At 32.2% G+C, this 13,603-nt stretch overlaps 1 protein-coding gene across 6 annotated transcripts in view; it reads right to left on the bottom strand.

Moving 5' to 3' along the window:
• Positions 1-13,603, bottom strand: part of LOC134706879 (solute carrier family 23 member 2-like) — a 27,280-nt gene extending 13,677 nt beyond the window's left edge. Inside the window, exons 1-6 of one of the 6 annotated variants that reach the window (XM_063566214.1) lie at positions 13,525-13,602; positions 6,444-6,579; positions 5,464-5,587; positions 4,680-4,708; positions 2,203-2,343; positions 713-870 (exon numbers count right to left, since the gene is read on the bottom strand). In XM_063566214.1, coding sequence (XP_063422284.1) covers positions 713-870; positions 2,203-2,343; positions 4,680-4,682 — 302 coding nt within the window. In that variant the 5' untranslated portion in view covers positions 4,683-4,708; positions 5,464-5,587; positions 6,444-6,579; positions 13,525-13,602. Of the gene's footprint in view, positions 1-712; positions 871-2,202; positions 2,344-3,911; positions 3,929-4,679; positions 4,709-5,075; positions 5,191-5,463; positions 5,588-6,443; positions 6,631-13,524 lie in introns of those variants that run through there. The other 5 variants (XM_063566217.1, XM_063566215.1, XM_063566212.1 and 2 more) reach the window with 5 other exon arrangements.

The raw sequence follows: 13,603 nt of genomic DNA, 5'->3' as shown, positions 1-13,603 counted from the left end.
CGGCTTTGTTTTCTCTCAATCGATTTATGACTTATGAACACTGATATACTCCTGTTGCATCTACACATACTATTATTTTGAAATATCTCAAAGTACACATTGGAAGCTTTTACACTGTAAATTGCAGGTACTATTCAAGTACTTTTTTGAGTATGTATTTAATTAGGGAGAATTTGGACATGGTGTGAAAAAGCGTTGCGACGAAGTGAGCCTTCCTCGTTCAATGAAATTATGCAGCAACTATCATTGTCACTATCTTCGATTTGTCCTTATTCGATTTGCTTATTTGATTTATCTTATACATATGTATATCGCTTAATATTTACTTCTACTGGCTGCTTTACTGTAAATGTCTATGCAGTACTATTCACCCTATTCACCAGCCAGTGAGTCGTACTTGAGTGGCTTTGGTAACAACATTCAGTTTATAGATCTAATTTTTTTTGGCGGTGGAGAATTCAGGATTTTGAGGAAAAGACCAATATAACACAATAAGCAAAGGAATAGACGGAAATAATATTACGATAAACATGTTTGCATTTAACATTTGTATATAAAGGAATCCATTACTGAATTGTATAAAGGTCCATGCAGAGAAAGCACAAAAAATCAGCTTCCATCGTGGAATACATATTTGATATTCACAGAGCAAATGCAAAGGAATGTTATAAGATCTTATAATGAGAAAGTCAAATCGCATACGGATACTTGCCTTATACCAAATGTGGTTTGTAAGAGGGTACTCAACCCAGACATAAAGAATATCGTATTGATAAGCTGACTGAGTCCAACACCGTCTTCACCGATACATAATGCTTGATACAGAACAAATGGAACTGTTATAGTTGATCCAAAAGCTGTTAAGTAGTGCTGAAAATGAATATGGCTTTATTATTATAATATAAGTGAGTATGGTCGATTCCTGGTAAAATAACAGACAAATAATGTTAGGGAGGAAATGGGATTATGATTAATATATGACTAAAGAGATATGTAACCAACGAGAGAAGATGCAAAGGAAGCAATGAAACACTTGTTGTGAAATACCGGCATCACTATGGCCATAACGAAAAACGACTACATGGAAACTATCATGACAAGACAGTACATAGACAACTACTGATTTAGCACTGATAACTCTTTCAGATATATGGAGTGAACTTAGGCGCTCTTGGACGGTAAACATTTCAACTGAAAATATGGTGATAAGTAGCATCCATCTGTGTCATCAATATTTATCAAACAAATCATGATAATGTATGTAAATGAAATTAAAAATGAAAATGGAGATGGTGAATTTAAAAAAAAAAATACAACAACCAAGCCAAACAGTTGAAGACAACCAATGGGTCCTCAACACAGCTAGAATGCCACACCCGGAGGCGGGCTTCAGCTGGCCCCTTTGCAAAATGTGCACTAGTTCGATGAAAATTGACGTCACACTAAACCCCAAAACATATAAATTAACTAAAATTAAAAACAAAACACGTAAAAGCAAAGGGAAGACTATATTGTATACATTAGGAGCCCTTGACGCATTTGGTCCTTGACATGTGTCACATTTGGAGCAAGATCTGCATACACTTCCGGATCACCTGAAATTCATCCGATTTTTAGTCAAATTTGTGTTGCTCAGTTTTAGTATTCTATGTTGTGTTTCTTACACTGTTATCTGTCTTTTAGTAGTTTTATGGTTTTGCCATGACATTGTCAGTTCGTTTTCAATTATTCTGTTATACTATTCCGCCTCTTGTTTGTATGCAGTATCCCTCCATAATAGAAGTCATGATAAAAACCGCCAGACCTGGAATATCATAAATCCAGGAATGCTGATACACAGAAATGGAAAATTCATAATGGGAAAATGTGTTGTAAATTTAGGTCTACACCAAACCATCACTGTCAGTTCAGGAATGAAAAGCAGACTAAACTGTAACTGTGGTATTTTAAGTTAATAATACGTTTGGTTCGATGCTATCAAAAGTTATCAAACTTCGAGTAATGACATTTCGAGGTTATCATCAATTAAAGCTGATTTAAAAATCGTAATGCTAGATTCTTTTCTTTTTTTCTTGAAAAGAACCTGTATGAAGTATAAATATATAATATATTTGTAAGAAACAAGAATTGTTCGGTGTTATTATTTGTTTTGACCTATATATACGGATTACCGTTTATTATTAAACTAACTGCACTACAAACCTGGAATCCTAATAATATACAGAGATACCATGGTGGAACATCTTCTACGCCATACACTGGTTTATAGCTGTCAACCACGGTCACATCCTGTTCTTTACTGTCATTTGGTTGGATCTGCAATTCTACTTTCTCTACGACCGACTTCAAAATACAAAAAAAAAACACATTTTAGCGTTAAAAAAACAACATTTTAAGACTTATGCTTTTATATGTTACGATAAAAAAATTGTAAGGGTTCCGCGGAACCCAGTGTCTCGCCTACTTTTGCTGAAAATCACAGGCTCAACAAAAATGAGGAAAAAATTCAATAAAAATTATTCTCTTGATACTATCTTTTGATTGTAAGAAGCTTCTGTCATAGTTTGGTAAAAATCCAGGATAGTTTATGAATCTAATAAATGTTTAAAAACTTTAACTGCATACTGTATGTAATGTTAACTGGAAGAAAGTCCATTTATAAGTAAAATACAGATACACAGGTACAAAATATTAACAAAATTTCCTTCTAAATACTAGCTTTTGATCATTACCAAGCTTCTGTCTAAGTTTGGTACAAATTAAAAGTAGTATAAGAAAGTTATTAGTTTTTAAAAAAATTTAACCACAGAGTGAATGTGTTGTTTCCTGGTAGAAAATTTAAGTCCATTTTAAAGTAAAATACGGAAAAAACGGATTTATTTTTTCACAAAAACTTCTGTATATTATCTTTTGATCATAAACAAGCTTCTGTCCAAGTTTGGTACAAACCCAGGATATTTTAAGAAAGTAATTAAAATTTTAAAAACTTTAACCACAGAGTGAATGTAACGTTTCCCCGCAGAAAAACAAAGTCCATTTATCAGTAAAATACGGAAAAAATGGAATTTTATTTTTACGAAATTTACTTCTGGATACTATCTTATGATCATAAACAAGCTTCTGTCCAAGTTTGGTACAAACCCAGGATAGTTTAAGAAAGTTCTTAAAATTTTAAAAACTTTAACCACAGAGTGAATGTAATGTTTCCCCACAAAAAAACTAAGTCCATTTATAGGTAAATACGGAAAAAATGGAATTTTATTTTTACAAAATGTACTTCTGGATACTATCTTATGATCATAAACAAGCTTCTGTCCACTTTTGGAAGTAATCCAGCATAGTTTAAGAAAGTTATTAAAATTTCAAAAACTTTAACCACAGAGTGCCGAATATTTGTGGACGCCGCCGCCGACGACGACAACAACGACGACGACAGAATGTTGGATCGCTTAGTCTCGCTTTTTCGACAAAAGTCGAAGGCTCGACAAAAAAACATTACACTACTATATTCCAATTGGTGAGACGAATTATGAACAGGAAACATGCAGGATTTTTACTTAAAAAGCTACAATTTGGACAGTCACTGATAAAATACATGTCGCGATGTCCAGATGTTTCAGAACTGCAAAATCTTGATAAACAGTGCCAAAAATGTCGTCAAAAATAGAAAGCACATAAAATCGGCGAAAAAGTTCCGAATTTATCTTTAAATCATAAAATTTCCAATTTCAAATATATAGATTTTTCTTATACAACTATAAGTCAATTGTTGATACATAAACTTTCATTTTAAAGATATAAAGTAATCATATACCGTCATCGTTTTTTTTTGTGTTGGGGGAGGGGGTTGTGTGTATCAATCAATCTGTTATATAGTTGTCGAAAAAAAAAATCGACGTTTTACAACCTACCTTTGATTATTTTGACCATAGATTTCCCTAGATCGCCACCTCTAATTATATATGTACCATTTAAACGAAATTAATTTAAAGTATTAAAACGGAAACGTATACCTACAACATAAAAAATCTAAAGAAATAAAATAGTATGGATTTGTAATTTGCGATTTCGGTCACGGGTTTTAAACAAGAAAATCGAATAGAACAAATTTAGGAACATCAGTGATATGTTCCAGCTGAGTCATCTCAATAGATCTTTTCAACAACAGTAACTGTCTCTACACCTACATATATCCCTGTGCATCAAAATATCCATAAAAGCAAAGAAGATTAAAAGTAAAGAATTATGTTTTTTTCATAGCACATATCTTTCTTTATCAAAGAAATATTTAAATGTTACATCGATAAAAGAGAATCCAAGTGGATTATTTATATTCAAACGTTTCTTTTAAAATGTTCAAAGGTAATTCGATCATGTATATGTCTAATGTAACTTGTTTAGTATAACGTGCACAGAATACTCTCCCTATACATGCTATATGCCCATGAATTTGTACAGCATTGTTTACAATACAAGTCATGTACCGAAAAGTACTGAAAACCGTCATAAAAAACCCTCTGAAGTCCAACTGTACCTACGTATAAATTTTGTTGTCGTCTTATTTTATTATACATTGCTCAGTTACAGGTTTCGTACTGACCAATTTCAACAAGTGAGATAATGTATGTTTCATGGGCCCCCTTTTCCCTAAAACTATATATTTATATAAAAAAACTCACCATTTTTACTTCTTCAGGTGCAAGGTTATCTACAAAGAGTAAACAGGTGAAACGTGTATTTATATTTATAGACGTACACTTTGTTTACATGTATACAGCACCGGCGGCTATATATAACAAAATAACCAAATATGTCAGGTGTAAAATTGACCTATTAACTTTAGAGCAAGGGACAGTTTTCAAAAGGCTCTTTGTTATAAATGATATAAATACTGTCAAGTTTTGTTTTTCTTCATCCTTTTTAGAAGAGATTATTATTTATATATCAAGTTATTCTTATAATATTCCTCTTGCATTGCCTTATAAAGTATATAGAAATCATTTTCCCTGGAATTCTTTAAACATGTGCTGTTTATTTAGAACACATTATAAATAGTTTGGTTAGTGACTGCTTACCTCTCGTCTTATACGTTTATCTTATTCTTATTGATCAGACGAAGAATAAAACAAAAATCCGCCCTTGATCTTTGATTTTGATTTGAAGGAAATTACACGGTACGATTCGTCTACTAGAAGCATAGATAATCAGCTTTCGATTTATAAATAAAATAAGACATATAACTGTTTGCTAGGTTGGATGCATTTAAATCAAATTTTATGGTTAAATATTACTCATCTATCTCAATATACATATGAAGAAAGGGATAGTTATATTCATTTACGTAAATCTTTAAAAACAAATTGAATTTTCGATCCAATAAAATTGTAGGATTACATGTTTTTTTTAAGAATGTGTGTAAAACGTGATCTCAATATTGTTGGGATTGTCCTATTTTTTACTTACAATACAATACAACTATTCTTTAAAGGATGAGTTACAACTATCTTCAATCACTTATATACCATGTATGCAGGCCGCAGTATTAACTTGACCGGTTACTTATACAAATCGCTTTAATAGCTGGATTCTGAAACAAACAAACAATATTTTTTGCTGAAGACATAGTGAATACCATAGATATAAGGTGTATACATCTATAATAACACTTTATAATATACATAGATATTTCCGATTCAATCAAGAACTCTAAATACAAACAATTGCAACAATCGAGATCATTTTCCCCTATTTGGTTTTACCATTTTTTAGACAGTGATTTTCCGTTGGTCCTTTTGTATTTTTGTATGGTTATAATTCCCAAATTCGTTCTCTTGTAAAAAATAAGATAACATTAATATCGAATAAGTCTATACATAATTTCGTGTTTGCATCACAGCTGAAGATTGACCAATCAGATAATTAGATTGTGTTTATCTATTTGAATATTGGAGTTGAAGCGGTGACAAATCCTCGGGTTTTACCATATATAGGTACACAAACTTAAAACTCAATTTATTTTTTGTTGAATCATTAAAATTAAATTTGAGATCGGTTTTTTTCAAATCTCCTTATCATATTAGACATGTGTTTTTAAAATCTTTGTGATATCTTTTACCGTTTGCTTTTAAATTGGAATTAAAAATTCCCGAGAATTTCACCTCCTAGAAATTTAAAGTGCCAGGATGTTCGAAAATATGTATAGAATATTCAATTAATTATGAGAAAAAAACAGATAACATGCAGCGATTACTCTAAGATCGACAATTTATGTCTATTGTCATTTTGTTAGTAGAATCAATGAGGTTATATAACCTCCTTGCAAGAATTGAAACCAAAGAGAAACATAATTGAACTGAAGCACATGTGTACGGGATTTCTGAATGAAATCGTCTAAATGTTGCATAATTTCAAAACATGTTTACGGGATGAACATTCATACTCACATTTAAGAAACTCCTATCGTTTCATCTTCTAATATTTTAAACTTAATTTATCAAAATTGCCAGATATATAGGAACTTTCAATCCTCGTTTCAATCATCCCTACGTCTACAAACCATGTAACTGATATGTCAGATATCTGAATACAAAATCAATTGTTGAATAAAACCAATCAAGAGGTTACTTGAGAGTTGACCTCGATCTTATCATGTAGAGAGGGATATCATTCCCTAATTATTAACATATGTGCAAACTTAATTATGGCCTATTCATAATGACAGCGTCTCTAATTCAAATTCGTCTATGATGGTTATAACACCAACTGCCATATGAATGTTTTCAATATAGACTACAAAAAACAAAACTTTTGTCTTAGAATGTGACTCAATTGAGTGGAGAGGTCACCTAGCTTGACCAAATGAATTTCCATTAAATAATGACAGAATATGCTATTTGAACAATTCGTGCCGTTATCATACTGAATATCGCATCTATGTTTCGTTTATTGTTTTGTATATAAATCAGTCCGTTATCATTTTCTTATTTAAGTTGTCTAACATTTTTCATATCAGCTAGGGCCTTTTATAGTATTTCATGCGATATGGGGTTTGCTCATTGTTCAAGATCTTAAAGGCCATACGGTGACTTTAAATAGCTGTTTTAAACTTCCATGTCATTTGGTCTCTGTTGAAAAGTTGTAACATTATCAATCATACCACGTGCGGATCCAGACATTTATAAAAGGGGGTTCCCACGTCCACTGTTTTTTTGTTAGATGTATTTCTATTTGTGTCCATCTGATATATAGGTTAAGCCTTTTTCAGCTGATTTTTATAATTCGTTCTTATGGTGTACTGTTACACCCCTGTCCAATGTTAGGAGTGGGTTTAGATCCTGCTAACATGTTTAACCCCGCCACTTTATGTATGTATGTGCCTGTCCCTACCCAGGAGCCTGTAATTCAGTGGTTGTCGTTTGTTGATGTGCTATATATCTGTTTTTCGTTCATTTTTTGTACATACATTATACCGTTAGTTTTCTCGTTTGAATTGTTTTACATTTGTCATGTCAGGGCCTTTTATAGCTGACTATGTGGTGTAGGCTTTGCTCATTGTTGAAAGCCGTACGATGACCTATAGCTGTTAATTTCTGTGTCATTTGATCTCTTGTAGAGATTTGTCTCATTGGCAATCATATATACCACATCTTCTTTTTTATATTCCATTCATGAGTCCCCATTCAAATGCATTGATCGTATTGAAAAGGGGGTGTTCCAACCCCCGGAACCCCATAGATCCGCCACTGGTTTTACATATTATTCAACTCCTTTGCCGACATAAATTGGAAAACAGAATCTAGTTAGTTTTCATAATAACTGAAACAGACCAGGTTGAACATTAAGATGAATTATATTATCTGCGTTAGATGCAGTCAGTGCATGTAAGACGTCAAGACTTGTGATGTATTATGTGGAGCCCAAAACCTCCAAATATAAATATGATATATTAATAGTAAATACAAAATCCATAAGCAATACATGGTTATATTACTCATAGAATTAAAAAAAAATATGAGGGGATATAAGCATGGTTGATTTTAAATATTATAATGTTCTTCATAAGTTGGGGAAAATAATTCATAAATTGAACGTAAGTAAACTTTAGACTGTTTTCAGATAGTTCCTTCATTTTAATCTAGATTCAATTGAATGGATGTTTAATAGTTGTTTCGAAGTATTTATTGAAAATGTATAACACTTTGCTTTAGTTACATAAATCTGAAGAAAAGTGAAAAATACTTTATCCTGCATAAATGTATCAGCAAGTTTTCTAAGGGTTAGAAATTCAAAATTATCTCTATTAGAGTTTATACAGTCCTGTACTCATCATCAAATTATAATAAGATTATTATTAATAATTAAATACCGGGCAACGTTTCAAATGCATCGATGTGTTAAACCGAGCATATTTGATGTGTCATTTTGTAAACAACTTCTGAAACTGTTACGCTTAACATCATACATGTATGTGTGGTAAACTGTTAAAAATTAAATACCAAAAAATATTGAAAAAATTTACTACTTAATACTAATAAAAGCTTCTGTTAAGTTAAATGTTAAACAAATTTCATTGCACATTCTGTATAAATAATGTTTCAAGTACATACAGAAATAGACTCATCACACTTTCATTTCATAGGCTGATCCAAGGAGGGGGCTGTTGACCCGAGTTCCCCTTTTGTTGGAAAATGTGTTTTGTTATATATGGAATCACTGAAGTTGGTCCCCCATTAGGTCAGTCATTTGGGTCCACCCTTATAAAAAGTTCTGGATCCGTCCTTGCATTTCCACAATTTTGTCATAAGTGTGACTTTTTCTTTCAGTCTGAAACTACTATAATCTCAGTTTCAGTATGTAAGAAGGTCAATTTTGCCCGAGGGAGTTAAATGTTGGCAGTATATTGAAGATTGTCGAAGCTTTTAATGGACCGTTGCTGTTTGCATAATTGAAGACATATACGAATCTCAGTGACATCTTTGCTACGAAATAGGGTTACTATGGTTCTATGTCATTGAATCTCAATTTTGATATGACGAGTCGAGCCTTTTCTAACCGATTTTCTAAAAGAAAACATCGGGTGATATACGGTAATAGTACCCCCCCCCCTAAAAAAAGTTCCATATATATCAAGTATATACTCTCCACAGATTATTCGACCATGGTGATGTAACTGTTTATTTGAATAAAAGTCTACAAATTGATGAACAATTGATACCTTCAATATATGAAGTGGTAAATACAGTATTCTGTAAAAAATGGCGATGGTCATGGTTTTTATTTTTCAGTAAACATCATTAAATTTGTAGTTGGTTACTCCTTCGAATCGGAATACCTAGCAACCTATTAAGTTATTCTTTTGGTATATATATCTATATGAAGAAACAGTTAATTTTATTTCAGAGACCATCACACAAGTAACGGTACGTAATAAGCAAATAGGTATAGACTTTTATCTCATATCTTTGTGTGACATGTGCATATAAAAATATTCATTTACCTTTACGATTACACGACTGTGTATAATCCAAATAAAAGACATATTTAACGCCATAAATATTTACAAACCATTTCAAATCATAATATAATATGCATCATGATGCATGTCATGTTGACCGCAAGAATAATCCCCAGTTGTTCAATGATATGTTTGCATGTAAACAATTTTCTAATCGGTGTGTGCAATTTTTTAAGGAAAATACCTCTTTTGATCTGTTATCTTAAAAATAATACACCTAGTAATACACTGTATGTGCGCTATATAGCAGTGCTCACTTCGTTGGTTTGTTTTATTTTATATGAGTATATTGATTCTGTATTCTACTGGCGTATTTTTCAGAGTTTCTAAAAGAGTCGTGTCACGCTTTAACACTGAAAACTGCAAGAATTGTACGATATTTTAATGAATTCCTAGTATTAAAAAATATCCTGTACAAAGGAGATGTCCAATGGACTTCTGACAAAAGTAACAATATAAATCAGCCAGCCTTATCAGCAGTTGAAAATAAATAATCTGTCAGAATACACACACATATATATATGCAACCGTTAGGTAGAAACACAAGACACGCAGCGATAAATCGAGGCTATAATTTTAATATATATAATTAGAGGCAGAATCTTAACCAAAAGTTAATCCACAACTGTCACTCCTCCTACTTCGGACATTCGAAAATATATTCAACACTATAAATTTGGAAATTGTATACCTTGTAAGCAATTTTATCAAATGTGGTTCTATTGGAATGCTGAGGACATGATCTGTATTATTAGATAATCATACACAAACACTTGTCTCTGAAAAAAAACACCACGTCATATAGGTATATAAGATGGGTTGTTTTCCTAAACAAATGCCTGTTGTGTGCTCATAAGTAAAAATCAAACCTGTTTAAAAGACCCAAAAGGTGTCTTAAACTTCTTTAGTGTCGGTCAAAAGAAATGAGTATCCCCTTGTACTTCTGTTATTCACAAAAGTTGTTTAAGCCTACTTGAATTTGAATATCACATGTAAAGCATTTTGAACAATTATCAGTACAAAAGCCTGTATATTCTGATGAAATCGAATTATTTTGACCGTGCAACATACTGATGTTGATTAATTTCAGTTCTATACTTCTGAAAACTGATTCTGATCCCACTCACATGATTAACTCTGCAACATTCTGTAGGTATGAACCTGTCCCAAGTCAGGAGTTTTCAGCGGTTTTCGTTTTGTTGACGTGTTACAGATTTGTTTCGCTTTCATTTGTGTACGTATTAAAATTAGGCCGTAAGTTTTCTCGTTTTACGTTTACATTGTGTTACATTTGTCATTTCGGGGCCTTTTATAGGGGACTATGCGGTATGGGTTCTGCTCATTGTTGAAGGACGTACGGTGACCTATAGTTGTTAATTTCTGTGTCATGTGTGCCCTTGTGGAGAGTTGTCTCATTGACATTAATACCACATCTTCTTTTTTTAGTTTGCTTAGCCCAAAGGGCTTTACTCATCACATGGGGCCGTCGTCCATCGTCGTCTGTTAACTTATACAAAACTCTTCTCCTCTGAAACAGCTAGATTAAATTTAACCAAACTTTGCCACAATCATCACTAAAAATGTGTCTGATCACCCTGTCCGATAACCAAGATGGCCGACATGGCTAAACATGTACAGAAGGGTAAAATGCAGTTTTTGCTCATATCTCTGAACCCAATTAAAGCATATAGAGCAAATCTGACGGGGTAAAATTGTTCATAAATGCTCTTTAATTTTCAGACAAATCAGGCAATCCGTTATTGGGTTGGTACCCCTGAAAACGACATTTAAATAAAATCCATTAGTTTCTTTTTTTATTATCCTCAATATTATTACAGATAGAAAAAAACCTGTAAACAGTATTGTTGTACAGCAAAGTAAGATCTACAAATAAGTCAACATGACCAAAATGGTCAATTGACCCCTTAAAGGCATACGATACAGTTTTGAACCTGTATTTACAAGTTGATGAAAATTTGCATATAGGCTATTTTTTACCTGATTAAATTACATATGTAATTAAAAATATACCTTATGATGTGCTACTTTTTGAGTAAAATGAGGTCGAAATTTTGTATATTTGTTCAAAATTCAGATTTGTGACCGTATTTTCTTTTTCGAAAGAAAGACATAACTTTTTTGTTTTAAAAGATAAACACAAATTGTTTTTTTGTTAAATAATCGGTGATGTCTGTTTTTTATAAGTATCATTAAAAATTCTGCAATTTTTTTTTTCAGAAATAACTCATATTTATCAAATGTTCATGAATAGAGGAAAAAACGTCATTTTTTGCTGCATGTTTATCAAAATTAAAAAAATGTGCTATTTACAGTTTTATAAAATTTGGGTCACATAATCTCCCTGCAAAATGAAACAAAATGTCATTTGAAAAATAGGGGTCCATGTACTCGTTTTCAAATTAAATCAGTTTGAATGATAAAAATCAGTCAAAATATGCATCTTTTCCCGATATGTCATAGTTTGATACTAAATTTATTCAATTTCATAAACTTGAATAGTGAATAGTGCAAAAAAAACCACCACAGTTCACTATTCATGAATTTTGAATAGTGAATAGTGAATAGTGACCGTACTTCAGCCCGGTTGTAACTGTATCGTATGCCCTTAAGAAGTTAATGCCCTTTACAGACATTTTTTAATAATTTTCGTAAAATTGTTAAATTTTAGCAAAACATTTTGGCCAATTATAGATAGAGATAATTGTAAGCAGCAAGAATGTGCAGTAAAGTAACTTGAGATCTACAAACTCATCACCATCATCAAAACGCAATATAGTCATGCATTCGTGCGTGTCCTTTGTTTAATATGCACATAAACCAAAGTGAGCGACACTCGAGCTCTAAACACAGAGTCTTTAGAGCCTCTAGTTATACTTATGATATACTAATTCATCAGTTTACAATTATACAATTCATACAATTTCTTTATATATAAGATATTTTCTTGTTTAGAAAACGTAGATTTGTTTACCTCCATGCATTCATATATGACTTTTAACAGATGTGGCATAATCTTTTGGACCCTTTGCCAATTGGTTTTCTTTTACTTCGTTATTTATTTGAACTTCGAAATGTTTCAAATGCACTACGTTTCGGTCAATCAAAAAATGTCATTTCAAAGTCACGCTCTCATCATTTCAGTTTTGAAATTGCTCACACATTCTTGGTCAATGCATGTTAGATCGAGTCCCATAACATTTACAGTTTACGACGATCAGGAATAATTTGAATTTTCCTTATATTTCTTAGAAAAACAACAGTGGTTAATTGTGGAGAGAAGCTTTTAAAATCGGGAAACATATTTGATGGTATAATGCCACTTCTAAGCACTGCTTTATTTTTTATTTTTCCCGGCGGCCAGTTTTTTATTGATGGAGGAAGCAGGGGTGTCCGGAGAAAACCGTTATGAAAACTGACAATCCTAGCAAATTAAGCCGGCTTGGAGTCGATAGCACGAGCAGGTTTCGAAGTAACCTCAGTGTTGACTAGCGAGGGATTACAGTATAACTACTTTAAACCACTCGGCCACCCGAGGCCCCTGCCTTTCGGAGATAAACGCCTTTAACAATAATCTATTTATACGTTGTATAAAATTTCGTATGGTCATTAACACGTTTTTGCCTTCATATGTCACGAACTATAATATAGTGTAGGTTCCATAGAACACAAGTTTCTTAAAGGGTAAACAAATGAAGTGCGTGTATCTATACTCGTAGGGACAGTTGGTTTTAATAAAATGCTGATTAGATGTTATACAAATACTACATAAATATAAAGTAACCAGAGTGGTACAATGACAACGCTAGGAGTGGCAATTCAAAAAATGTCTATGCATTTATCATAGATGTAGCTGCCCCCTAAAATAAATGAAGCTGAGAAACATAATATATAAAGTGAAAAAGTATATCAATCATTTACATATTTAAAACTGTTTTCCGACGGTTCCTTCAATTGAATAAGTTATTGTGAAAAAAAGATAAACACTTTACCTTGGCTTCTTTTTAGCTTGTACTTAACTAAACATCCGTTACTAATTCTGATGATGTTTTACGTTACTGTTTGAAGTGA

Source organism: Mytilus trossulus, chromosome 2 (assembly GCF_036588685.1).
Source record: "Mytilus trossulus isolate FHL-02 chromosome 2, PNRI_Mtr1.1.1.hap1, whole genome shotgun sequence".
Classification (NCBI taxonomy): Eukaryota; Metazoa; Mollusca; class Bivalvia; order Mytilida; family Mytilidae; genus Mytilus; species Mytilus trossulus.
The sequence above is the reverse complement of the archived record's forward strand: the minus strand, read 5'-3'. Positions and strand labels throughout refer to the sequence as shown.